The sequence below is a fragment of the Euprymna scolopes genome, chromosome 1 (assembly GCF_053919585.1).
Source record: "Euprymna scolopes isolate OS-2025 chromosome 1, ASM5391958v1, whole genome shotgun sequence".
Lineage (NCBI taxonomy): Eukaryota > Metazoa > Mollusca > Cephalopoda > Sepiida > Sepiolidae > Euprymna > Euprymna scolopes.
The window spans coordinates 99,431,235-99,459,141 of NC_136482.1; the positions used below are offsets into that span (position 1 = coordinate 99,431,235).

The 27,907-nt window shown below is 34.0% G+C and overlaps 1 protein-coding gene and 1 long non-coding RNA gene across 3 annotated transcripts in view; one reads left to right on the forward strand and one right to left on the reverse strand.

The window, feature by feature from the left end:
- LOC145259054 (uncharacterized) overlaps window positions 1–8,160 on the reverse strand; it is a 66,891-nt gene extending 58,731 nt beyond the window's left edge. Inside the window, exon 1 of the long non-coding RNA XR_013864117.1 lies at window positions 7,593–8,160. This is a non-coding gene — a long non-coding RNA (uncharacterized LOC145259054). The remainder of the gene's footprint in view (window positions 1–7,592) is intronic.
- LOC145258458 (uncharacterized) lies at window positions 2,495–27,907 on the forward strand. 2 transcript variants are annotated; one of them, XM_080116612.1, is made up of 2 exons: window positions 2,495–3,097; window positions 23,374–27,907. In XM_080116612.1, the coding sequence occupies exon 2, from the start codon at window positions 23,453–23,455 to the stop codon at window positions 24,833–24,835; it is 1,383 nt and encodes a 460-aa protein (XP_079972738.1). In that variant the 5' UTR covers window positions 2,495–3,097; window positions 23,374–23,452; the 3' UTR covers window positions 24,836–27,907. The 2 variants fall into 2 exon arrangements, with proteins under 2 accessions (XP_079972738.1, XP_079972747.1); XM_080116621.1 differs by lacking the exon at window positions 2,495–3,097 and adding an exon at window positions 3,765–7,098.

The window sequence follows — 27,907 nt, forward strand, 5'->3', positions numbered from 1 at the left end:
CAAGATTTAAAGAAGTGGAGAAGAGTTGAGAGTCTTGCAAGGTTTTGAGAAGAGTCAGAATAGAGTTGCAGTCAGTTAGGCTGACTAGATATTTTGCTCTATTTAAGAATCCTAGCCAAAAGCCACAATTCTGACAAGAGTTCCTTGAGAAACAGAAGGATCAAAGAAATAGCTAGAGAAAATTACCAAGGAGATAAACCGACTAGATAATTAATCCTTATAAGAGTATGAAAGCAATAGCCTGAAACTTATACTTTGTACTAACATCACTCGAAATGAGAGGGAAGAGGGATACTATGGAGATGAAACTTTCCCCGTTCTCATCAAAAGCCTATACAATTACTACCATATATTAGGCCGACTAAGTGAACGAAAGGAAGGGGAAAAATCTATCTAAAAATAGTGAAGTGAAGGAACGGAGAAAGAGACTGCCATAAGTTTTTTTTTTGCACACTTCCCCTCCCCCCTTTTGTGAATAGACAAAAAAAATAAAAATTTGTACAAATTGTTTTCAGATTCATCATTAATTTTTCTACCCTATATATATCATGAAACAAAGAGACTTGTTTTTTTTTTTTTTCTTTTTTCTTCTTTTTGTTTTGGAATGTTCATTTGTTGAAGATCTTTTACAATGATCTTGAATACAACAGAGATGCAACACAAATAGCATGGACGAGTGATTCTTTTTACAATAGAGGCGCAGAACAACACAATGTGGATGATCGATCAGTTTGACCACAAAAACAACCGACAACTGAAGTTATCCACTTGAGAAAACTCTGGATCTTCTTAGACTCGGTGAACAGTGACCCTGAGAAGTCATTGTGGTTGCACGTGATCCTACGGTATTATATTTGATACTCATGACCAGGGATTCTTCATACTTGACCCAGGTCAGTGCTTATGATGACACAACCAACGTCATATTTGGGGTCTGTGACTCGGGATACAGTAGACTTTGTGACTGACTGGGGTAGCCCATGCGGATGTGACCCTACAAAAGTTATATTTTGTGCCATTACCAGTGTAACCACATCTAGGAGGGGTTGTTGCAATCCTGTATCTGGACCAATTAGAGAAATCAGACTCGGGGTTGTCAACCTTGGCACAATGGCACTAACCCTAAGTCCCAGTAGCTTCACTTTTACCTTGGTCTAGCAATGGACCCTTTCAAAACGTAAGCAGACACTCACTGGAAACTACTGCTCAGATGCTCTGAGCATACAAAATGTGCACAACTGTGTAGCAATACCTTTAATACTATTAGTTGGCCATTTGTTGTCAGTTGACAGGGGTTGAGCCCTTATTTTTCAGGTGCACTCATCAGAAGATATGTGCCTCTTACAGCTGCAGTTTAGGCATCAGGTTTTAGGGTATATCTGGGTATTAACTGGATTATCTTCCAAAGATCAAAGCAATCAATAAAAACTTCGGAGATCACTTTCTTTATAAACGAAAATAATTATTGCATAAGATATTTTCGCATACAATTGTGCAAAGAAAAGTTAAACTATTCTGATTCTTCTGTACTCTATCAACATAAACTGTTTCAAGATGCAGGATTTTTAACTTGAATTATTTCAGACAGCTTCTCGGTTTGAGAAGGGATTTTCCATTTAGCTCTTTCAGGGATTCAGCCCAAAAAGTTGACCTGCCCCATTCGAGGCTAGCAGACAAGTCTCTCCTATCTGCCAAACCAATAGTTTTATGGAAACCCTAAATCTGCCTCCCATCTCTTTGAGATCATTCTCATCTCTTTCTTCCAAATCTCTCATTAATTCTCTTTCTTTTCCCTTCTGAACTCATCCTCTTTCTCTCGTCATCTAAGTTATTTTGTTATCACTTGCAAGATCGTCTCTTTGACATAAAGACACATGGTTTATTTCTAAGATTTTTCTGGTCAATCAGCTTGACTTTTGACGCTAACCTGTCTATTTTATTTCGTTGGGAAATCAATTTTTCGCCCACAATATCTCAACAAAAATATATTCTATCATTTCTCTGGACATATGAGACTTTTTTTGGTCAAATGGTCACACAGGCCTATCTTCATTTCTAAGACTAGAAAGTGAGCCTGTAGTGTACTTTCATCAGCCCAATAACTATCACTTCCCTTATTTTGTTCTTTTAGTCCTCACATTCCATGGGCGATGTTTGATATAAAAAGAGAAGAATTCCTGCTTTCAGAATTTATCCATCTATCTCACACTTATCGATGGCAGATTTTTTGTTTTTGACCTTGGAGTAGTATTTTTTTATCAAGTGGCATCATGGTTTGTCTGGAGCGATTAAAAAAAAAACAAACAAAAAAACCTCTCATAATGGATTTTTTTTTTTTTTTTTACATTCAACACGAGTTCTCTTTGCCCACGTGTATCAGCTATCCTCAAATAGCCATTAAAAGCAATTATTATCAATTCAGATAGTAGTAACTGGGCTTAATTTTAGTAGTAAGTACGCAAGTAGCCATATCAGCGGACTAGCACTAAGACTTAAAATGGTTCGTTAATAATTGTAACAATAACAATCTTTAATCCTAGTAAGGATAAGCTGTATAACTATATACTAAAGAGTTCCTCTAGTAATAACGGTTACAATGACAGTGCTTATATTCGAATATGACAGCGGTCGAAATGTACTTGATTTTAAAAAGCTTTATATTGAGTTATACAAATACTAGTAATTAATTAGTATATAGTAGTAGTAATAATAATAATAATAATAATCGTAAAAATGGTGGCACTATTCATGATGATAATATTGTTATTAATAACAGTAGTGGTGATAGTAGTAATGATAATAGTCGTACTTGGTTTTAATATTAGCTCTGGCAATAATGCGATGACGGCTAGCCTCAACCGGAAGAAGAAATTGGAACGAAAAGATTGAATTGCACGATGTTTTGCCTTGCTTAACTCCCTTCTAAGGGACTTCCGCCATTCCTAGTTAATTGTCTTTGTAGTACTCCCGACAACGAATCGTCATTATTATTAGTATTAGTATTATATGTTTTTCGCTTCCGTAACGCGTACAGAAAGTTGTTTTTGCTCTAACATTTCCGTCTGGGTTTCTGGGTGATCCTCTCGTCTTCCTCTCGGTAAGAAGGTTATTTGGGGTTTATTTATTCCCTTTTTTTTCTCACTATTTAACGATTTTCGAGGGTGTGGAAGTGTGAATGTGTTTGTATTGTCATATATATATATATATATATATATATATATATATATATATATAGTCGCTTTTATTCGAGATTTCGATTTTCTTTTTCTTTTTATGTGCTTATTCTTGTAATATATATAATTTCGGTACTTATGCGGAATACGGACCGTACTGAAGTAATAACGTAATTTAGAAACGGAGATGGGAGGGTGTTTACTGTTTTGTAACCATTCTGGACATTCACCTAATAATTTAATAAAAAAAAGTTCCCGTAAAAATTGAATTTAACTAGAAAATCCTATCTAAAAAAAAATAGCACGGTCCGTATTTTGCATGAGTAACACCATTGCCTATTATTGCACAAGCACAACTGCATAAATAAAAAAAAAATCGTGATATTATTCCGCAACTGCATGTAAAATCAGGATTCCCTTTATTTTGTTGGACAGTGAAAATTATTATTGTAGAAATATGTAGACATTTGTTGTGTTTGAACGTTCTTGTTTTTATTTCTTTTGTTTTATACCTTAATAAACAAAACTGTCAAAGTTTCCCCCCCCCCTAAGATTTGACAATAACATACCAAGAAAGAAAAGAAATTGAAAGTATGAAAACAAACCATAGTTAGGCTAACACAGATTTTCTTCGGTCTACTACCAAAGTGGTTCTGTTCGATTCTAGGCAATGCTCCCAGGTATTATCTCCTCTTTCGGGAAGAGGGATTGGTTTATCGCCGATCGTACGAGGCATCACCATCAGGGAATACCGACGGATCAGATTATGGCAAATGACCCCTTCCTTTTTGGGGAGCTGAATTTCCCACTACTAAAGCCACGTCCAACCTTGCTAGAGTGGAAGAGAAACGTAAATAAAGCGATTTTCTGTTTATAAAAGAGGTCCCTTTTCATTTCCTTGAAGATTATTTATACTCATATTTGAATCTCAAGCGACTGATAGGTTAATTTGAACGGAACTGTTTTTGTTGATTTTTTTTGTTTGTTCTTAATCATAACTCTAGTTTTTTTTTGTTTTTTGTTTTTTCGGTTTGTATTACTGTACACATAGATTCGAAAAAGTTGTCAAAAAACAAATATATAACAAATAAATATTATCAAAGGCAAGATAAGTTACTTTTCTACCAAACTGGATACATTTTTTGTGTTTTTATTCAATGTAACATGTTTATTCAGCTCGAAAAACATGCAGTGTTTACCGATGTATTAGAAAATTCAAAATGGCGCCCGACACTCTCTTTAACATGGTAAGTTTGGGAAAAGGTGTTATAAATAATAAACTAGACAAAATACTATTAAAAAAAACACCAAATATATGTCAACTTATGTCACGGTAACATATATTGAGCGAATTTCTAACAGTATTTTGTCTAGTTTATTATTTATAACATCTTTTCCTGAACTTACCGTGTTAAAGAGAGAGTCGGGCGCCATCTTGAATTTTCCAATATATCGGTAAACACTGTATGCTTTTCGAGCTGAATAAACATGTTACATTGAATAAAAACACGAAAAATATATCCAGTTAGGTAGAAAAGTAACTTATCTTGCCTTTGATAACATTTATTTGTTATATATTTGTTTTTTGACAACTTTTTCGAATCTATGTGTACAGTAAAATACAAACCCACATTAGCATAAAAAACTAAAGATACCATTATATCGTTGGTACTCATCATAGGCACTTATTGATCCGTGCTGAAATAATGACGTTATTATTTTAAAAGCCATTCTTAACATGGGGAGGGTGTTTTGTACCTATTCTATTTTTTAATTTTACAATTGAATAAAAAAGCATATTATAAAACTTTAATTAAACTTGGATATACAATTAAAAAAATAGCGCAGATCAGTAAGTGCATTTGGCACCCGTTATATAAAACATTAATTTGTGATTTTTACTTTTTAACCGACCTTTGATATGTCAATATTTTTTTCTAACATAAAAAAAAAAAAGATAAATCATATTAGTGACTTTATTTACCCGGGGTTGTCCGAGTGAAGGATCAGAAGACAAGTAATTCAGAAGATAATCTCTATTCATGTGCCTCCCCACGAGAGCATACTCTATATATCTATAAAAGTGAAAATGTCTGTCTACATTTTATTACCAAATAATTCTGTCAATTTTCGGTCTACGGACTCGAAATTTGGCATAAGGGGTGTTGAGATTTGAGAAAAAAAAAAATTTAATCGGTTTTCGGCTAGAAATTTTTCTGTTAATGGATCAAAGCTCAACGATCCTTGAGAACTCTACCAAACTCCTCTGCCAATTTTGGGTCTAAACACTTGAAATTTTAGATATAGATTACTTGGACAGGAATCTAACTTTATAATTCTATTTGAGCCCAAAACAATAAATGCTTAGAGGTCAAAATTGGGGTGAAAATTAAAAACAAATTGACGTCTGCAGTCTCTACCAACTTTTCTCTATAGTAGTTAAGGAAGACTATTATATAGAAAGGCATTACCGTACATATTCACACTTTTTAATATATACATAGACACGTCAAGTTATGAACAGTACATAGAGTCCGAGCAAAGCCGGGTGGAACTGCTAGTAAGACATAAAGTTGGTTCTTAATGTGGAGAAAATATCTCCTCCCTGAAAACGAGCATTCTGAATCGGGGACAAAAGTTAAAAAAAAAAAAAATTTCTTCAGTCTAGAAGGATTTCTCTTTCGCTGACTGAGGATAGAATACTAACGGTTGCTACACTTTGAATTATTTATTTGCACAAAATATAAACATTTACTCTTTCATTGTAGTTAGTAGGCCGAAAATCCAAAATTTAGTGATGTTTACATTTTTTTTAATAGGATTTTTTAAACATTGCTTTTAGTTTTTTTTAATTTTTGATTTAAATAAAAATTGAATGTATATATATGTGTGTGTGTGTGTGCGCGCGCGCACGCGCGTGTCTATTTATCAAAGTTACGTACAGACGAGAAACACAAATACGAGATCTTGTCTAATAGTTTCAATACAGAGATTATGACGCTTTGCTTTGCTAAGCCTTAATTCAAGGAAATAAATGGGTTAACAAAACATTGAAACCAGATACATTAGACATTGTGCGTGACTGCAAAGCAAATAACTTTAGCAAAATTTGCTGAATGGCAGGTTTCTTGTGGAGTTTTGATGATGAAACTAAATGAAAACTATGTATAAATATTTTAACTTTAGTGGTTGAAGAAAATAAAGCTGACATTAACAACTAAAAATGGGCATATAAAAAACGTCAGTCGTTGTGACGAGTAAGAGCGTGGCTACTGTCGTAAGAGCCGCAATGACGTCATCAGGACTGGCCATAATTGACTTTTCTTTTCTTTCTTCTTGATCGACAAAGAAGACGGACAGGTGCTCTCTCGCTTCTTACATGCCGCCCAAACAGTAAACACTGTACATAATATCTTAAAAAAAAAAATGTAACCAAAGTACTTTTTTTCTTCTTTTTAATTTTGTTCTCTTGATTATGTTAAAATAAAATTTTATTTACGACTAGCATTTTTACGCTAGTAAACAAACAAAACAAAGCGTTAAATTGTTTACAATTTTAAATGATCTATTCCAACGCGACACCTTTGTTAATACTTATTTTATCGCCGGAATCAGTTTCAGCTCTTTATGCATCAGTCGTGGAGTCGTGGGTTATCATTAAAAAATGAATTGTTTTCAGCAGAATCTTCAAAGTAGCCATTTACTTGTCTTCCCGCGAGTGCAGGGGCCCCCTGCACTGCACTGCCGGCTTTTGAGGTAAAATCTAGTTCCCCCAAAATGAGAACTCTGAATTGAGACAAAAAAAAAAAAAAAAAAAAAAATTGCCACGTTGACCGAGAAGAGAAACTGAAAAAAAAATAATTGTGAATGTGTTCCATAAATGTCTGTTGTGTTTGTAATACCGGCTGACAACAATTGACGACTTGTAAGTGTTCATATCTCTAATTATCTAAAGTCAGATGTTTATATATTTCTATGTGCATATGATTAATTTCCAAACTAATTAACCGATCACTATGAACGTTTAAACATAGCTGTTAGGCGCGAAAGGTTATTGTGGTTGGGTTAAAATGGGTAATTTTTTTGGCGCTTTCTTTCTTTCTTTTGACATCCGATGACTTTCTAAACACTGCATGCATATAGGTGGAAATGTGCGCAAGGTAGCAAACGGTGTCTCGGCGATCAATCAAATAAAAATAATACATGGTTCCCCGATAGTATTAAAATGTACCAAGTTCTATGAAGTACTTTACTGAGGGTCATATTAAGAGTTTAAAACCCAACATAATGAAGAGCTTTAAGTATTTTTCATCAACACATATATCAGATGAAGTTATCTTATTCTTGTATACATTATTTTTTACAATAAAAGTCATGTTAATGATCAGTATCACTTGGTAACACACGGGGTACACTTACTTGTCACAGATGTCGCATATCAACTCGTATCAGGTCACAAATATAAAATGAACTAATGCTATGTTTGAACATAACACTTGAAATATTCCGAAAACAAAAACTCGGAATCATTATGCAGCTTTGAAGTTTTATACCACTCTTCTTTTTTTCTTTTTTTTTTTACAAGGAAGTCACCACTTATCAAGGCCCGGAGGCCACTCGGGGATAAGGGTTATTGCGTGTACAGTAATCAATGGGATAATATTGTAGTAATCACTAGAAATAGAGATCTGATAAAGTGTCTTGCTTAAGGGGGCGGTTCAACAGGATCTTGTTTATGTTGGACTTGAAAACATCCAAGTTGTAGTCAGGTGGGAAACAGGCAAACGGAAGAGAGTTCCACAGGCATGCACTTCTAAGAAGCTTTGTTCATGAAATCTACGTTTTGATTTAGGCACAGATAAAGAGTGGAGAAAATTACTAACAGTGGTTTCAGCTAGATGGGTGTTTTTCGTGAAAGATTGGCGAGGGGGGACCAGAGATTGGGGCTCAGACGAGCACTTCTCATGGAAATGACAATAAAACAACGACAGAGAGGGTGCAGGGAAGAGAAAGAGGCATCCCCCCCCACTAGGCTACAAAGTCTATTTTGTACTCTGTTAAGGCAAGATAGGCTGTTTTTAGCAGCTCCTGCCCAGATATGGCAGCAGTACTCCATCCTTGGACATACTTGGCTTTTATATAGATAGAGAATTGCATCAGTAATGAGATATCTACTGGAGCGGTAGAAGGAACTTACCATTTCTCCAGCAACCTTGGCAACATTTCAGATCAGGAGTAAAGGTCAAACCCAGGAACTTGTTAAAACATGAAGCCTCCCCAAGACGAGAGCCATCCATTTCAATTGATGCCAGATGGGGATCAGAGCGTTGATGATGTAAAGATAGGAGCTTGGTTTTAGATGCATTAAAAATAACCAGCCACCTCTTCCCCCACTGTACCACGTGCTCAAGATCAGAGGAGAGAGAATTGGAGAGAACTTGGTCGTTTTTGCAATTATACTTATATAGTTGTCCTCACTCCAAGAATATCATACACTGGAGTTTTCAAGTGATATAAATAGAAACGAGCAAAAAGTTTTATTTGATAATGAAAAAGTACATATGTTGGTATTTACACTTTCTTCTTCATTAAAGTGAGGAACAGAAAGAATAGTACAGTTTCAATGGCCATATAAAGAAAATGCCTGATGCAATCCAAATTTGAAGTATCAAACTCTGAGAAAACTAAGTTGGAAGAAAATAGGGATAATCATTTGTGACTCACTTCAACCTGGTTTACCCTATATTTAGGCAAAAAGGTGCTGGAAATCCTTTGTGAAAATTTAGATACCTCTGATTCTTTTGTGAAAGTTTAACAATAAGTACTAAACGTCAGTTAATACATTTTTTTTCAGAATTTCATTTTCTTGGAAGTATTTTACAGGATTTTTTTAGAGGGTGTAATAACTTCTCATATTAACATTTAAATATTTCAAATTTATTTGAATTTTATCCATAGTCATTAGTGGGCTATGACAAGAGAATATTCTTATCATTGTTTTGACTCTCGAGTATATATTCAACACAGTTAAATACAGTTAATCAATCGAGAACCACATCACTCTATAAAAAAAACATATAAGATATTAACTGATATATACTCGAGAGTAAAAATAATGAAAAGAATATTCTGTTGTCATAGCCCTAGTTATTAGTCAAGGAACTTCTACAATTTACAAAATATACTATGTTATACACATAGTATATTTTGTTTATTAAATAGTTAGGTGAAAGTACGCAATAGTTAACAAAGCTCTCTCTCCCCTTCTCATTTCTAAATAATGTTATTTCAACATGGTCCATAAACTACAGAAGTATCAACAACCAATACTCAAGGTTTCCCGAGTTTCAATTTCTTCCCTTAAGCAGTAAATAACATACCATCCTCCTAAACAGAATGCAATAAAAATTACATCTAGGCAATAAAAATGGTTTTACCTTTTTAAAAAAAAAAAAAAAGAATATTACATGATGAAGCATTTTGAGTTAAAATTTATTTAGTATTATATATGATATCTGAAAAAAAAAAAAACATGTTTAAAAAATATAAATATGGTATCATACTGAAACAGGAAGTACGTTATTATGTAAAAAGCAAACCGAGTTTATGTTACCTGAAACGAAGCAAGCACTTTGTTATCTTAGAAAACAATTTTAATAATTCCCCAAATAATATTTGATAACTAGCAGGATCCGCTAACTGGCATTGCCCAGTGGAAGCATGCCCCTCTCATCCCCTAGAAAAATTTTAAGTACGGTTGTTGTTGCCAAACACCCAACCTCATGTTAAGAAAGCTTTTGGAATAGACACCCCCAACCTCCTCATGCTAGGAACGGCTTTCAGAATGACCATTGATAACATTCCCATGTTAAGAATGGCTTTTAAGTTTGAGCCATGTCCAAGTAACCTACATCTAAAATTTCAAGTGTTTAGACCCAAAATTGGCGGAGGAGTTTGATAGAGTTGTCAAAGGTCAAATCATTGAACCTTGACCCCTTGACAGCCAAAGTTTGGGCCGAAAACCAATTAAAAAGATTTTCCCAAATTTCAATATCCCTTATGTCAAATCTTGAGTCTGTAGACATTTTCTAGGATCAAAATAATGTAATAAGGATTCTAGGCATATTGATATTAATCTTTTTAAGGGGACTGTTTTATTTGGGAAATTAATTTTACCCTTATTGGGTTTTACATGTGTGTTTGAGTGTATATATATATATATATACGTACACTAAATGTATATATCAGGTGTTTCCCGGTAGTTTTTTACTTTTATTTTCGTTATTCTTTTTTTTTTTTTTTTTTTTTGGTTCCCTGACAAAAGGAGGGTGAACCTGTAAATTTACCCTTGTTCGTCCATTCGTCTGTCTGCACTTTTCTCAATAACTACATCTTGGAATTTTTTTGAAATTTTGCACAAACATTAAACATGATATGAGTAAAAAAAAGTAACAGAACGGAATTTCTGGGAAAACTCCGGTTGCCCCTCAAGGGGTGTCTTCGAGTTAAAATGGCTAACATTGACAATTAAAAAAAAATTGATGCCTTGGATTTTTATAAAACTTTCTGAAAAGTTGTAACTAACTAATTTCTATATAATTTTCTTTGTCTATACTTCACGATAACTCTTGAGTGTGCCCCAGGGGCTCTTTTAGGGCTAATAAAACACTCCATTTTTGGGACTATTTTACCATATTTGTCCAAAATTTTCTGTGTATGTCTATTTAGCAGTTCTGCATGGTGCTGAACTCAAATTTAAATATGTTAAGGCCTTGGGGACTTTTGGAGCTAAATGGGGGGTGAGCAATGATGAACTTAGCCATTTTTTTTTTTTTGCATGGTGCAGAACTCAAATTTACTTATGTTAAGGCCTAAAACTACACTGTTCATTTTCACTAAGATTTTCCGTCCCCTGAGGACTTTTGGGGCTAAATGGGAGGGGTGGAGGCAATGCTGAACTTAGTCATTTTTTTATGCCTCGTTCACTGTGCACTCACAAGGGATCATGCATGCTTCACTTGTTTCTTTTTTTTTTAAATAAGATTTTCAAAATTAATTATTACAGTATGGTTTTATTTGTAATGATTTTTATTTATCAGCGACATGGAATACGAATAGAGGCTTCCTTCTGCCTCTTGAGACAATGGATACCTGCTGAAGGGGTACCAGCTCAAAAGGTTTTATAATCCTCAACTGCTTTATAATCCTCAACTGCACTTTTTATCATGCAACATTTCTTAAGTCCTGCGGCAAACAAAAATTTCAGATGACAGAAGCAATGCTGGAATAAGCAGAGAAATATTGGTGTTTTTTCAGAGAGATAGAGTCTAGTGTTGAGATGATTAATTAGGATTGCAAATCAAAAACCTTGGAACTTTTTGGGGTATCTGAATGAGAAAAAATTGTGTCTATTTTCAAAAATATTATCATAGTCCCATCACTAATAGATTCATATCTTTTTCAGGAGCATTAGAGAAGTGACTTTTAACAACCACTTTTACACTCCAAACTTACAGCATCTGGTATTCCGAAACAGTCACCCATCTAAGTTATGATCAGGCTCAAGGTTGTTTAATTTTGGTGATGCTACAAGAATCAATGTTTTAAGATGACACAGATGTAATAGTGTAGGAATCAAATGCATGAGAATCTGAGAAAAGAAGACATTTTTAGAAAATTAATTTGTTTCAGGTTTCATCAAAATTTTTTTTTTAATAAATAATATTCAATCAATTTTTTTTAATAAATAATATTCAATCAATTTTTTTTAATAAATAATATTCAATCAATTTTTTTAATACATAATATTCAATCAATTTTTTTAATAAATAATATTCAATCAGTTTTTTTTTAATAAATAATATTCAATCAATTTTTTCCATAAATAATATTCAATCAATTTTTTTAAATAAATAATATTCAATCAATTTTTTCCATAAATAATATTCAATCAATTTTTTTTAATAAATAATATTCAATTAATTTTTTTCAAGAAATAATATTTAATCAATTTTTTTTTAAATAATAGTCAATCAATTTTTTTTTAATATTTAATATTTATCTTCAGTGCAGGTAATACTAAGAATGCAATTACAAATTACTTCAGACTTGGCTGGCGTAATGAGAGCAAGCTACCCTCATGGATTAAATAAAGAGTTCCATTCGAAATTCTTTACATATTTCCAAGTTCAACAAGAAGAACGTTGGAGGTTACATTAACCAAATTTTGTGATAATAACATCTAAGATGACAATAGTAGTTGCAATAATCCAAACTAGCAGGACCTGTGGAAATTCCACAACCGACTCTTTCACATGTAATATATTGATGTTGGCATTCTGTGGATGTTCAGCATAAATGGAGACGCCCTGATATTGTAGCTCTTTTATTAAAACTGCAAAAGTATTTATCTATACAAATTATTCCAAAAAGTTAGTATGTGTGAGGTTTATGATGAGCATTTATCTGTTAAATTACGCATGACGAGAAACTTTAGGCAAATGCAGAATTAAGGTTAGAAGAGAGAAATACTGAAGCTTGAAATGGAATGTCATGATGAAAGGAAACACTAAAGCAAGGTTTAAACGATATCATAAATAATGTTTATTAAGTGTGATGAGAGAGAGATGTGTTTAAGGATTTGAAGAAGAAAGTTTGTTACAAATAATGGTGTTGAGCTTATTGTTCTGAAATGCCAAAAAAGCTGTAAATATGTAACAGAATGGGGGGGGGGGTAATTATCATGAAGTAAGAGAGATGTATGTGTTTGAGTACAGAATGGATTCATAGATAAAGAATACTGATAGATTAGTAAGCATCCATATCCCAGGACGTGTGACATCTCACATCTTGTCAGTTTGAATAGACTTGTGAAAAGAGGATGAAATCAAAATATAGTCTTTTCACTTTGGTGGTCTAGTGTCTAAGAGATAAAGAAGTCACATGACTAGCGGCACAGCATTCAGATCCAACAGTGTGAGATTCAAACATATACATTTTTGTCTCCTTGTCCTTTACATGCATTATATTTTCTATTAGCTTTTCTTATAATTCTCTTGAATAGCTTTCTGGCATAAGTAGGGAGTCAGAATCAGTAATTTAAAAAGAGAAGTAAAAAAAAAAAATGACCAAACCAGCTCAGCAACTTAGAAAAATTAAGATATATGAATAACAAATTTTCTTTTTCGGTTATGCATATTATATGCTTAAAAAATGATTATATTTATATTACTAGAATTATGGAACCAAATTCTAGTATATATTAAATATGAAATTGATTTAATGCCAATACATAGTTAAAGCAAAATAAAATGTTTTTAACTATTAAAATAATTTCCAACATTATTAATAATGCTTACCCAGTCATTCATTTATTTATTTTTTATTTTATATTTGAATTCATGTTTTGAAACATATCATAAATCTATGACGTCATACCAAAACTATAATTATTTTATTGAGATAATGTTTTAAGCTCTATCTATGAGAAAGTCCCAATAGCTCAGTTGGTAGAACATCGATTTTCAGTAACGGCATTTGCTTTATATGTTGTGAATTTATTATTTACTATTAATGCAATATTTTCCATTTGTAAAAGTAGTTAAGATCTGTGATATTTCGAAATGAGACAAATCCTGCTATATATTTATTATATCTAACAAAATTATGACTGATAGAAAAATTGTGACAGATGTACAAAATCTCTATCTATATAAGATGAATATAATTATCATTATACCTACATATTTTTTACCTATTATATTGTAAATCTGTAGAATTTATAAGATTACTGCTAATGATAATTAGTTTTATAAATAGTTAATATTTAGTTTAATAAATTCTGCAAACATTTATTTATGAAAATTAGACATTTATAATTATGTATCTTATTATAAATTTTCCTACTGTGTGTGTGTGTGTGTGTGTGTGTTGTGTGACGCGGTTTATCTCAGCCTACAGGCAACCCACCCAGGCAAGTTAGGTACCGAAATGAAGCTTATGACCCAGCAGATGTTTTAGTGATATTTATATCTATGTATGGTGTATGGAAAATAAAAAAAAAAATAACGATTTACTAAACAACGTTTTATTTACTGGATATTTTTCCAGTACAAGAACCCAAGTTTGCCCAGCGGGGCAAACTTGGGTTCTTGTGACTTAAATGATCTGTATTTTTTCTTCATCTCTTCTGAATACTAACCCAGTATTATTATTATTATTAGTAGTAGTAGTAGTAGTATTTTTTTTTTTTACTTCATTTTTAAAATAGAGTTTAAAAATGTGTTTAAGACCAAAGTGCTTATGTTATGCCCAACAAAAAAAGCAAAAGAAAAAAATGGGAAATAAATCCAGAGTGTTGTCATTAGAAAATTGCATCCAAACATACCCACCCCCACTCACCTTAGGGCGAAGACAGCACACCACACTACAACACCTATCCCTGATTTGCTGACTCAAGTACAGTTCTTGTAACCCACCTCCGTCCGTAGCCTCATAACAGGAAATCCTGACAAAAAAGCACCTTATTAGCAGGTTTGATTTAAGAGTTAAACGTAAAGACTTTTTTTTATATTGCACCAAGATCCCAACAGCCTGACAGTTATAATTATTTCATAGCACATACTGTATGGAAAATTATACTTTTGTTGTTAGTTTGCCTTTTATTAAGGCAGTTATAAAGCCTTCACTGCAATGTGGACAACGTGACACAGGAAGTGATTTATTAAGCTACCAATAGAAACAAAGTAATATATGAATTTTATTTCAGATGAATACATTTCTGTGGAAAATGAATAAATAAATGAAAAAAAAATTAAAAATTAGTTGTTTTGTTTGTAGTGTTGGAACTGTTGGAATATCTCACCTATTTTGTTTAGTTTTCAGTAAAAATTAATTGTTAGTCTTAAATTGTATTTCTTATCCTGAAATTAAATTTTAATTTATTTACTTTATAAAGTCTTGGGATATAACTTTCATTCAATGTTTTATTCATTGGCAACCATATTGTTTTTTTTTTCTATCTTATACTAAAAAAAATATTCTTACATTTTTTTAAATCTTAATATTCACATAAACATTTTATTGCACAAAAATAAACTTTGAACATTCTTTTTGTGCAAGAAACAAGTTTTAACAAAATTTAATCATCTTAAAAAGAAAAAAGTGAAGCATTCGATATGTGATGATAAGTTAATGATAAAAGAATGACCAAAAAATAGTCATAAATAAAAAAAAATTTGAATAAAAGTTTAAACATATCTACGTTATATGACATAATCACATTGACACACCAGTTCTTATCAGATCACTGAAGTTAAGCAATGTTGAGCCTGGTCCGTACTAAAATGGGTGATCATTTGGGAATTCGAGGTTCTGTATGTGCTTTCTACTTATCTCTGCGTTATTCCCAGTCAGTCTTGGGCCTTTCCTTGCCACTGGACCCAAGTGTGTCAAGTCAGAAGAGGTGTGGTTGGTAATTGCGCAACCCTTGCCTCACAATTACATGCGCAGCTACTCTTACAGGGGTGTCCATTGTCTCTTGAGACTGAACCTGGCTAGTGAGGGTTGAGGACATGTATTGCATGGAGAGAAATGATTTGAGAATGATATGATGAATGTGTAATTGAATCTTAAAGAGAAACTTGGATTTGATGACTTAAGAAATGAAATCTGGATCATATAAGGAGATGTGTGCAGAACAGGAAGCTTTGATAGTATGGCCACATTGAAAGAATGCATGAGAGTTCTTGGCTTAGTAGATGTAGAACAATTAAGATAGCAAGTTTAATGCACAAGAAGGCCTCCCCCCAAATAAAAAAATTGGATGAAATAAAAATGGACTTGATAGAAAAAGGACTAAAGTTCTAGCCAATGATAGATTAGTTTGAAAGTCAATTTCTTAAAGTTATCCATCACATGTCAACATGTAAAATGAAACTTAAACTGAATATGATGATGATTAATTGAGATTAAGCAAACCCTATATATATTTTTCTCATATATAAGTACATTGCAAAAGTATTGAATACATTTTTAAAAGTTATTTGTAAAAAAATAATTACTCTTAATTCTACCAACTTAAAATTACATCTGAGATACTTAAAATATCTTATGCATAGAAAATGCTATATAGGTATATATTCATTCTCAAAAGACTATGAATAACTCTTGTAAGCGTGTTTGCGCAGGCATTTTTTGTGAAGCAAGATTTTTTTTGCAATCTCAACGACATGTTTTCTAAACTGGCATTGCTTGAGGTCAGTGGCAAGGAAAAGTCTAAGATGATTAGAAACAATAATAGGCTCAGTAGAGAGGCCTCCCAAGTACAACACCTGGTCTTTCCAAATAGTCAATTCTTTAGTACTGACCAGGGTCAATGTTGCTTAACTTTGATCTAATATGGGAACCAAGTGCGTAAACATGATTATTCTGTATTAACCGTTACGCTATCAGCATGAGCTTACTACAGTATGTAAAATCTAGAGGCTTATATTATACAATTTCAGCAGCTGAGAATGCTTTATTCTTGTAAAAAATGTTATGCATTATCCCTAATGAATAACTCTTGCAAGGGTGATTGCACGGGTGATTTATTGTGAAGCAAAAGTTGCTCAATCTCTAACCACATGTTTCATGAATCAGCACTACTTGAATGCAGTGACAAGAAAAAATTTAAAATGGCGGGAAACAATATCAGGCTAACTAGAGAGAGCTTCTGCATACAGCACCTGGTATTCCTAAATAGTTACTCATTTAATACTGACTAGGTTCAACATTACTTCGATGATGTAATGAGAATGTATGTGCCAAAGTGATTATGCTGTATATGTTATTGGCAAATAAAATGAATAAGAGCAAAAGTTTTGAGAACATTCCAAAACTTTGAATAAAAGAGAATAACATTTGGAATTGAATTTTATTCAAATGAGTCATCTGCTGACCAACCAAAAGAACACCAAGCACAAAAATACAATTGGAACAAAACATTTAATTTGTAAATTGTAATTGCAAATGCTTTTACAATGGCAAATGATAAGGTATTTCAAGACATCCGTAAAGTGATAATTGACAACTATAAACATGGAATCGGATATTGAAAGATCGCATGAATTCAGTGTCCCAATTACTGATTAGTCGTTATTTTGCACTCAGAATCAATATGGTCTGATTGTGAATATGCCTTAAACAAAAAGTCCTTGCAAGTGAACAAAGTGATAAATATATTTGTCAGGAATTAATTTGAAACACATTCACCAAAGAGAGCTGCAAAAGATCTGCTGACGGCTGTGACAGAAGTGATAGAGATACAATCATTTGTACACTCATCATGTAAGACTGCCTTCTTGTACTCCCAAGAAAACTCCTCTTCTGAAACCAAGTTTCTATTTACTTGCCTCACCACAAGAGCAGAGTTCAACACAATGTTGGTTTTTAATGTGGATAAAATGAAGCTCCCTCCCAAAAATGTGCACATTGGATTAAGACAAAAATTAAAATTACTTCAGACTAGAAGGGTTTCCCTTTCACTAACTGAGGACAGAAAAACGAAGTGTAATATCAGAACAGATGCTACACTTTGTTCCTAAAATCATGTGAAATCCCATTTGCTCTGTGCATGACCATTTCAAGGAGCCTGCTTAGTTTTCATACAAAATATTATGGTCTTGTCAGATCAAAATTGAATGCTCTGGTAGAAATCGTTCAAGACATGTTGAGAGAAAAGCCATTTCATATAGTCCTCAAAATACCATCCCAACAGTTAAACCTGGCAAAAAAATATGATTTGGGATCATTTTCTTCTAGGGATATTGGTCAGGTGCACTACATATTGCAGGATCTCTAAAAAGTGCTGTCTATCAAGAAATACTAACTTCAAGAAAATTGCTTCAATCTATAAAATAACTACAGAGGAGGGGTGGGTTTTTCAACATGATCATGGTGAAAAGTATATTGTTGGAATAAAAAAATTAAAAAAAGTGGGTAACGGGGGTAGAAAATAAAAGTTTTAGATTATTAAAAAGGAGGAAATTCACTTAAATTTATCTTCTGCATTTTGTTGCAAATTCAAGAGATGGAGGAATAATAATTTGGATTATTTGATTGTTATATTCATAATATTTCGCATAATATAAATTTCAGTCATCTTCAGATCTTTTTGAACTTGGGAATCTGTACAGAATTTCAAACTGAACCTTTATTCAATCCACGTTGGTAAATTGTTCCCATTCCATCAGCCTTGACCATGTATACATGTTAATTTATATTATTCCTGGTTATTGTTGCCTGTAGACAGGATTGAATCGTCAACATTTAGATGACTGTCATTTCTAAGTGATACATTTTTTAAGATCAAAGGGTCAAGCATTACTATATAAGTAATTTCTAGAGCAACTCCTACACACTGAAGTTTTGTAGGCTTTCTTTTGAAATGAACAATTTTTTTGTGATTATTTTAATTTTGTGATAGGTAATTTTAATTTTCAACATGACAATGTCAGAGACCTCTGCTAGAAATAATTGTTACGTGGTGGTGTTATTATTAGAAGTACCAAATACAGCACCAAATATTCGTATATGTTATGTAATTCTTATTAGAAGAGGACTGATGTTATTTGTTGTTGTTCATATTTGTGAGAGTCTTAGTGAGAGATTAGAGTCTTAGAGTGATAGAGATAGTCTTAGGAGTGTTCATATGTCTTAAGATGTTCATGTTGTAAGAGATAGCATATTGGAGACATAAACAGGTATATATAAAGAGAGAGACACTTCTGTATGAACGGGAGTGTTTCTATAAATATTGATACATATATTTCTTACCTATTTTTGAGATGATGATTTTCACAAAGTTCTTATAATATAAATGGACAATACCTTTTCTGTTGAATCACAACACGAAGACGCAGATACACAAAGATGATGATGTCCTTTATTTCATGACCGGTCCATGGTTTTGCTTGAGGGATTCAAAGTTTCTTTATATGGCTTTTTTTCTTCTCTAACCTTTCGCTTCCAAGGTTTGACGTCAGCAGCCATTTCTGACCTCTCTCTCTCGACTCTTTCTCCCCGACTCTTCTCTCCTCTCCTCTAAGACTGCATCTAAAAACTCTACCTATTTTGAGAACTCGTCACGTCATCGCATAATTAAACGTGCTCATAAAGCACGTTGGATGACATGCATCACGTTGCCAAACTTGACATGACCCCGAGTTCAGTAACCTATTTTTCAAATAACTTCTTTACAAAATATGTTTACAATTTCAATTGACGATTAAATTCCTTATTTTAATTTTCACAGAAACAAATTTCATTATTACATTCCTTTTCCATATACAGATATGTAAGCTAAACAATTGCAATTCCTTATTTCAATAACATTCTGTATTTATTAACTTATGATTGGAATTTTCAATTCCAAATCTAGCTTCGCAAGTTCGAATCCTTGACTATCCTATTTCATATTTACATTTAACTAATTCCTTATTTTTTTTTTACTTACATGAAAAGGGGACAGCCCTTATCATGTAACATAATAGCATTGTTCTTAATATAAACAAGACATCAATTATATTTCTAAATTTGTGAGATGAGGATTGATAATTTGGATTGTTCCGACTAATTTTCTTATCTTGAGTGTTATTCGCTCAATGTTTCGGATAATATAACCTCTGACCTTCTTCAGATTGACTCCCTTATTCTGTTTTGTGAGCTGGCAGACCTCAAAACGTCAAAGCCCAAACCTTGCACAAATTGAAAGAAAACATCAGGAACGAAATAAAGGAGTTAAATCGCAATTCAGAGATTCTGCAATCTGTCATGAATAATGTTTTGGAAAGAGTACAAATATGCGAAGCTGAAAATGGACAACATTTAAAAGACATTATTTTTCATAAATAAAGATTGTTTGAATTTTGTATTTTTTAAAAAGAATTTCCCAACGTCTTAGTCAGATTGTGTTAAAATTGCAGAAAGATATCGTCAAAAATGAATCTATTTAAGTTCAAAACCCTTCAGTGACTTTTTGGACCCTGTACTAGGTAAAATTCAGTTTTCAGTTATATGTGACACTCTTCTTGAGGTTGAAAGCTCAATCCTCCATGTGGATGATACGAAGAATATAATTATGAATTACATAGGACTTCTGCGCACTCATAATTGATAGAAAGAGAGCATGCTAACCTCGTGGATTAAATAAAGGGTTCTGTTTGAAATTCTGTGTAGATTCCCCGAGTTCAACAGGATACACCTGAAAAAGATCAGAGGATACATTGACCAAATTATTATGTGAATAACACTCAAGATGAAAACAGTAGTCGAAAGAATATAAGACAACAATTGTTTTTCTAAATTTATCTCATTATAAAAAATGAAGTTAATTTACATTCGTAATACCCTCCCCCTGACTAGAGAAACAAACCTAGAAACAGATGATCAAGCCTTTATGTGCTTTAGACTAAACATGCAACACAACATTAGCTACTTTTATTTTCTCTACCGCTCTCCCTCGACTCAGGACTGCACCATAATAAACAAAGTCTCTGACAGCATAGACACGGCACTCTCCCTCGACACTAGCGCACAAGTACATGTATTTGGTGACTTTAATGTCCACCACAAAAACTGGCTTGGATTCTCTACTTACACAGATGCAGCGGGCAGCACAACTCATAGCTTCACTGTATCTCACTCCCTATCACAAATTGTTACGTTTCCAACCCGTTTCCCTGACCAAGAAGAACAACACACATCACTTCTAGATCTGTTTTTGACCACAGTTCCCGATGATTGCATAACGAAGGCCCACAGCCCACTCAGGAACGCTGATCATGCAGTGATAATGGTTGAAATCGCCCTAAACTCTAGACCCAAAACTGAAGAGCCAGTGCTCAAAACAACGAGATATTATAAAAAGGCTGACTGGGAAGCCATCAGGGAACTAATCAGACATGCCCCATGGGGAAATATTTTTTCTCTCCCTGCTGAACAGTGTGCAAACGAGACCACTGACTGGTTCAAAACTGCAATCGAAGCGCATGTTCCCATGCGGAAATTTTATAGTAAGCCCCACTCTCTCCAATGGTTTACTTCGACTTGCTCAACTGCCATTGCCCAAAAGCAGCATGCATACCACAGATTTAACTGACATAAGTCCAGTTCAAACAGACTGAAGTATATAGAAGCTAGAAATAACGTTAAGAAAGAAATAGCGACAGCTAAGAGAGAATTTACGGAAACCACTAAAAAACGCATCGAAGCACAAAAACTAGGAACTCAAGACTTCTGGAAAATCTACAACAGTGTAGTAAATAATGGGCAATAAACAATTCCCCCACTAACCAACAATCACGAGGTTGTCTCCTCAGCAACCGAGAAGGCTAACATGCTTGCCAGTCGATTTGCCTCAAACTCCACACTGGACCCTTCCAACCACCCTCTACCTGACTTTCCTATGCAGACTTTCCTATGCTAGACGATCTGAAAATCACCCCTGCTCAGGTGAATGCCATCATAAAAAACCTTGACACTTCAAAAGCATGTGGACCCAATCTCATCCCAGCTGTGCTATTAAAAAAATGCTCAGCCGAAGTAGCTCTAGTTCTCTCCAAAATCTACAACAAATGCCTTAATGAATCTTGCTTTCCGGGCTGTTGGAAAACTGCTTCTGTTGTACCAGTATTCAAGAATTCTGGCGAAAGGACTAACCCATCAAATTATCGCCCCATTAGCCTCCTCCCACATTTTGCCAAAATATTTGAGACCTTAATTAACCAAGCTCTAGTCCATCACCTTACAGATGCTAAACTTCTGACTGACCAACAATATAGATTTAGACAAGCCCGTTCCACAGCAGACATCCTAACTGTAATCTCTGAACGTATATACCATTCACTGGACAAAGCGGGGGAGGGCAGAGCAGTAGCTCTAAATATATCTAAGGCTTTTGACAGGGTATGGCATGAGGGTCTCCTCAGGAAAATTAGATCATACGGTATCACTGGTAGAATATTTAACATAATTAAACCCTTCTTAGATAAGAGAAAAATCCAGGTTGTCCTCGACGGTTGTACATCTAAACAATATGATATAAATGCGGGAGTGCCCCAGAGGTCTATCCTTGGACCTCTGTTGTTCCTGATATTCATAAATGACCTCCCAGACAAAGTTGCCTCTGAGATGGGTCTATATGCTGATGACACTACACTCTATGGCAGGCACGACAGGAAGACGAATGAACACATTTCTAAAGAAATGGCAGAAACACTAGAGGAAGACCTCCAATCAGTAGTGGAATGGGGACAAAAATGGTTGGTCACGTTCAATGCCACCAAGACTAAACTAGTTTCATTCAATAATTACAAGAAACCCTCTCTACCACCTATAGCAATGGCCAACGACTCTTTATCTGAGAGTACATCTTTCAAACTCCTTGGCCTAACGTTCACAGGAAACATGAGTTGGAACAATTACATTGAAGGCATTGCCAGGGCCGCTGCAAGAAAGGTAGGCTCTCTCTACCGTGCTAGACAACTACTAACACCCGAAAGTATCCTGTACCTCTATAAGGCCACCATTCGCCCATGTATGGAGTATTGCTGTCACATTTGAGCTGGTGCATCTGCTACTAGTCTCTCGCTCCTTGACAAGGTTCAAAAGAGAGTCGCAAATCTGATAGGCCCTGAACTGGCATCTAAGCTTCAGCCTCTGTCCCATCGACGAAATGTTGCATCCCTCTGCCTGTTCTACAAGTATTTTAGTGGTGAATGCTCTGACGAACTGCAGACACTTGTGCCCCCACGACGTGAGCACCCTCGACAAACCCGACAGTCTGCTAAATCCTACCCCCACACTGTAGAGATCCCTAAATGTAAAATACTACTCCAATAGTTTCTTCCCCAGAACCGCTAGACTTTGGAATTCCATTCCAGGTCCCTGCTTCCCCAACAGTACTGACATGCAGAAGTTCAAGTGTAACGTGAACCGACATCTTGCTGCCCAAATCCCTACATAGTACCCCAGTAGTTGTTGCCCCTGATAGTAGCCCCTTACACCAAAGTGGCAATTTGCCTTGTTTTGGGTGAAAATGTAATAAAAAAAAAAAATTTTTTTAAATTCAATCTTTAGCATGCTTTCTTTTAATAATTTGTTAAATTTTAAATGCTTATTGAATGCTGCTAATAAAACTTCTTTTTTTTTCTATTTTTAGATATTTGCCAAAAGAGAAAAGAAGACCCAGACAAAAAAAAAGTGTTAGTAGACAAACTTAGAATTTGTCAAAAGAAATTATGGGCAAAGACTTTGAATGCAGAGATTGCAATAAATCATTCAAGAACAATTATATTCTAATGCAACATCAGAAAATCCATTCCCCAATCCAAAACGAGAATTTTTATGAAAACTGCTCCTTCCAAACTTTATCCGAGACTGGCCAATTGACCCAGAACTATGAACGAGACCACCACATTAAGACCAAAGTTTACAGGTGCAACCAATGTGAAGAAGCCTTCACGGAAATGAGCAAGCTCGACACACACTTAAGGATGCACAATTTTGAAAATCCTTACAAATGCACAATATGCCACTGCACATTTGATGAATCTGCTAAGCTTGGTAAGCATATGCGACTCCACAGCATGAACACCGTCCCGTCATGCCAGCAATGCAATCTGACATTTAACAGCGAGGAAGATCTACAAGAGCACGGGGTATCTATGCACCACATAAATGCAAACACTGTTGAGGAAAATGAAGTCAAAGTAGAAGAAGATGGAGCAGAGGTAGAGGAAGAGGAGGAGGATGAAGATGATGATGATGACGAGGAGGAGGATGAAGATGATGATGATGATAATGATGGTGAGGAGGAAGAGGATGAAGATGACCAAGCTGATGAAAACGGGCTGAGAAAATGCAAGTTCTGCCAACAGCTGTTTCAGAAACTTTCCGACCTGCAAGAGCACAAGCAACTCCACACTGTCGGAAAGGATTTCAAATGCGATATCTGCATGACTGTATTTCCCTCCGTCAGAAAGTTAAACAAGCACCTGCAGACACACCCCAACTCTCGCTCATTTCAGTGCAACATGTGCAACAAATCATTTGCAGAGGCTGCCAAGCTGCAGCAGCACCAACGCATCCACAGCGGAGAGCGGCCGTACAAGTGCACCGTCTGTCACAAGCTGTTCCGGACGTCCGGTGCGTTGAACGTCCACCAAAGGATACACTCTGGTGTCCGGCCATACCAGTGTGATCTCTGTGGAGACACGTTCACTACATCAAGTAGCCTTGTTGCCCATCGGCGTACTCACACCGGGGAGAGGCCGTTCAAGTGTACACTTTGTCCAAAGGCTTTCACGACGTCAGGCAATCTTACGGTACACTTGCGATCGCACACAGATGAAAAACCATACCAGTGTGAGATCTGCCATAAAGCATTCACCACTTATGGCAATCTCAATGTCCATCTCCGCATTCACACTGGTGAACGTCCTTTTAAGTGTAGTTATTGCAACAAAGCTTTCTCTGTATCAGGAAATCTCAGTGTCCACATGAAAACTCATGCAAAGTCATCCTTTTCTGCTTCACCAACAAAAACACCAAAATCTCCAAAGACTCCAGAGCTCCCCTTGGTTTTTGATGTTATTGATTCCGCTATGCAACCTTCTATTTGATGACACATTATTAATGTATTATCTAATGTAAATTATGACATTCTTTAAAGAGAAAGCTTTAAAAATTACCACGGTATATTTATAGATTTATTTTAATCTGTGGGGCTAGATATAAACAAAGAATATCATAAAGTTCAAAAGCAATATTTGTACAGGATTTGAACCTGTATCTCAAAAGGGAGAACCGTCTAATTCATTGTGTTAGATCGTTTGACAAAATAACTTGTCTCTAAATCCTGTATGTGCCTAATATTTTACTTTATGGCATTCTTTCCTTATCTCCACAGACTAAATAATTTTTTTTTCTTTTAGCAATATTATCCGGGGAAACTGCATTGCCGTAAAAAAAAAAAAGAAGAGCAGCATAATGTATAACATCCTATATGGATACATGAAATAATATATAAACATATATATATATACATATATATATATATATATATATATATATATATATATATACATACATATATATATATATATATATATATATATATATATATATATATATATATGAATACACACACACACACATACTACACTGTAAGTAACTACATAATTTTATTTCAACAAATAGATCTAACATGGACAAAATATGTAACTGCAATATGGAAACTAACAAAATTTTTTACAACATAATGTGATGTTCGTTTAAGCTCTGTGTATCCTTCATGAAATTCAATACCCTTTGCTAATCTTTCAGGATCTGAGCAGCATACTTTGACACACAGCTCTTGAGCAGTGGTGGCTTGGATTTGTCCCTTAAGGTCAATAATAATATGTCACTTTGCTTAGTGGAGTGTCTTTGAAAATATCCTCACATGAAAAAGTTGTGAGAGGTCAAATATGATGAATGGACTGGTTCTCATCCAACCAGTCTCACACAAGCAAAGCATAAAAACTGCTAGCATAAACCTTCCGCATTTTCCTGCTGTTGTAGAATAGCCAGATAACTTTGTGCAGTTACTATATAGTTACTTATAGTAGACCCTATATATATATATATATATATATATATATATAATAGACAAAGGTAGTTTGCTGGTAAATAGATGTGAAAGAGTATAAGAAGGCTATAGCAATGCAGGGAATCGGCTGTTTTGTTGGTGTGATGTATGAATAAAAATGGACAAATGGAAGAATGTCTTATTTGTTTTTGTTACTTTATTTAACTTTGTATATTCATTTATTTTTCAAGATAATCATAATATAATGTAAATATGAACTTACTGTTGGATGTAACCAGGATGGTGGAGGTCTTAATATTTTAAGATAACATCTCTTTTTCAAAAGAAAAGGGACCAAAGAATGTCCCTAAAAAAAAATAACGAAAACAAATAAGACATTCTTCCATTTGTCCATTTTTGTTCATACATCATACCAATACAACAGCCAGTTCCCTGCATTGCTATAACCTGCTTATACTCTTTAATATATATATATATATATATATATATATATATATATATATGGGTGTGTGTGTGTGTAGAAGTTAAAATAATAAAACATACGAAAATACATATCTTATGTGAATGTCACTTTTCTCCAATGTTTTAATTGTTTTATTAGCTTTTTCAGCATGTGATGTATGCATATAAACAATATAAACATTAGTCTTGGGATGATTGCTCATAATCGTGAATCAGAACTTTTTGGAGTATTGGAAAAATTTCAGTCTAATTTTTAATTCCAAAACAAAATTTAGGTAAAAAATGACCCCAGAAAACAAAATGGCACCATAAAAATGGCACAATTGGATAACTAGGAAAAAATGGCAAAAGTGAAAAATATACATGAAAATCTCACAATGAGTTTATCAAAATTTTGTATAACGGGGAAACATTAAGAAGTTTTTAAAATTCAAAAGAAAATAATATCTACATTCAAAAGCAGATGAAAACATGCATAAAATGAAAGTCTACCTTTTTAAGTGATTTTAGAATTGGAATTGTTAATTGTATTAGAATCGAGAATTTAAAACAGAATTGGTAATTGTATCAGAATCAGGAATAATATTGGAATTGTTCCATCACTAATATGTATATGTATTCAAGCTCTATGTGTATATTACACTTTGAAGAACCTGATAAAACAACAAAGTGTTATTGAAGACTGACATCAATATAAAAATTTCATCATATTTTTATTTGTTTTAACTAAACATTGTTGGCTCATGCATTCCATTTTTTACATGTATGTATGTATGTGGGATGCTGATAGCTATACATTCTGCATCCGAAAAGCATAAAAATCTAAATGGATGCAGTAAAATTTTATCCACGCATCTCAGGGATGCATGTCAATTTATACATATGAAAACAATACATTGAAACATACACAGAAAATCCATTATGGGTTTTCTGCTAATCTATAAAAGTATCTTTGTTTCCTTTTTATTTGTTTTTTTTTTTTTTTATAGGAAATTTACATGAGTGAATTTGTGTCGAGGTGGTATGGGTTCTCTTTTTTTTTATTTTTTTTTTATTACCAATTTCAAGATAACTATAAAGAGAATCAATCCAATGAACCCACCATTTTCTTTGTAACCGAACAATTTAACGATTGGTGAAATATATTTCAATATAAAAGTGAAATGGGGTACAAGGTGAATTGATGGACAGAATTTTGCATAAAAGGAATAAGCCAGGACACATTAAAATCAAGCCACTGAATTAAAAAGCTCTCAGCATCTGTGTCTGTGTAAGGTTAGTGGGGAACCTCAACAGAGTGTTCAATTATTAAGAAAAATTTTTTAAAAAGAGCATAATATTTATTTATATATATGTTACAGAAGATCAGAATAACATTGGTACCAATGGTTTCAAATCCAAATGAAGGGGATCTATAATGGTTCCCTATGTAGAACTCTGTTCAGTCTATTTATATCTGTCTCCCTGGAAATGGCGAATTTAGCAGTTGGTCTACTCAGTCAGGTAAACAGGGATTCAGCCAACCAAGCATGCATATTTTACACGAATAAAATCTTCGGAACACTTTGTTTCAAATGTATGACTCAGGCAGAAGAATTTACACTCTGCCCCTAAGAATAAAATAATCATAACTGGCTTTAAA

What these genes read in the sequence shown, in the direction of transcription:
- LOC145258458 (XM_080116612.1), top strand. Translation starts at nt 23,453, where the DNA reads ATGGGCAAAGACTTTGAATGCAGAGATTGCAATAAATCATTCAAGAAC.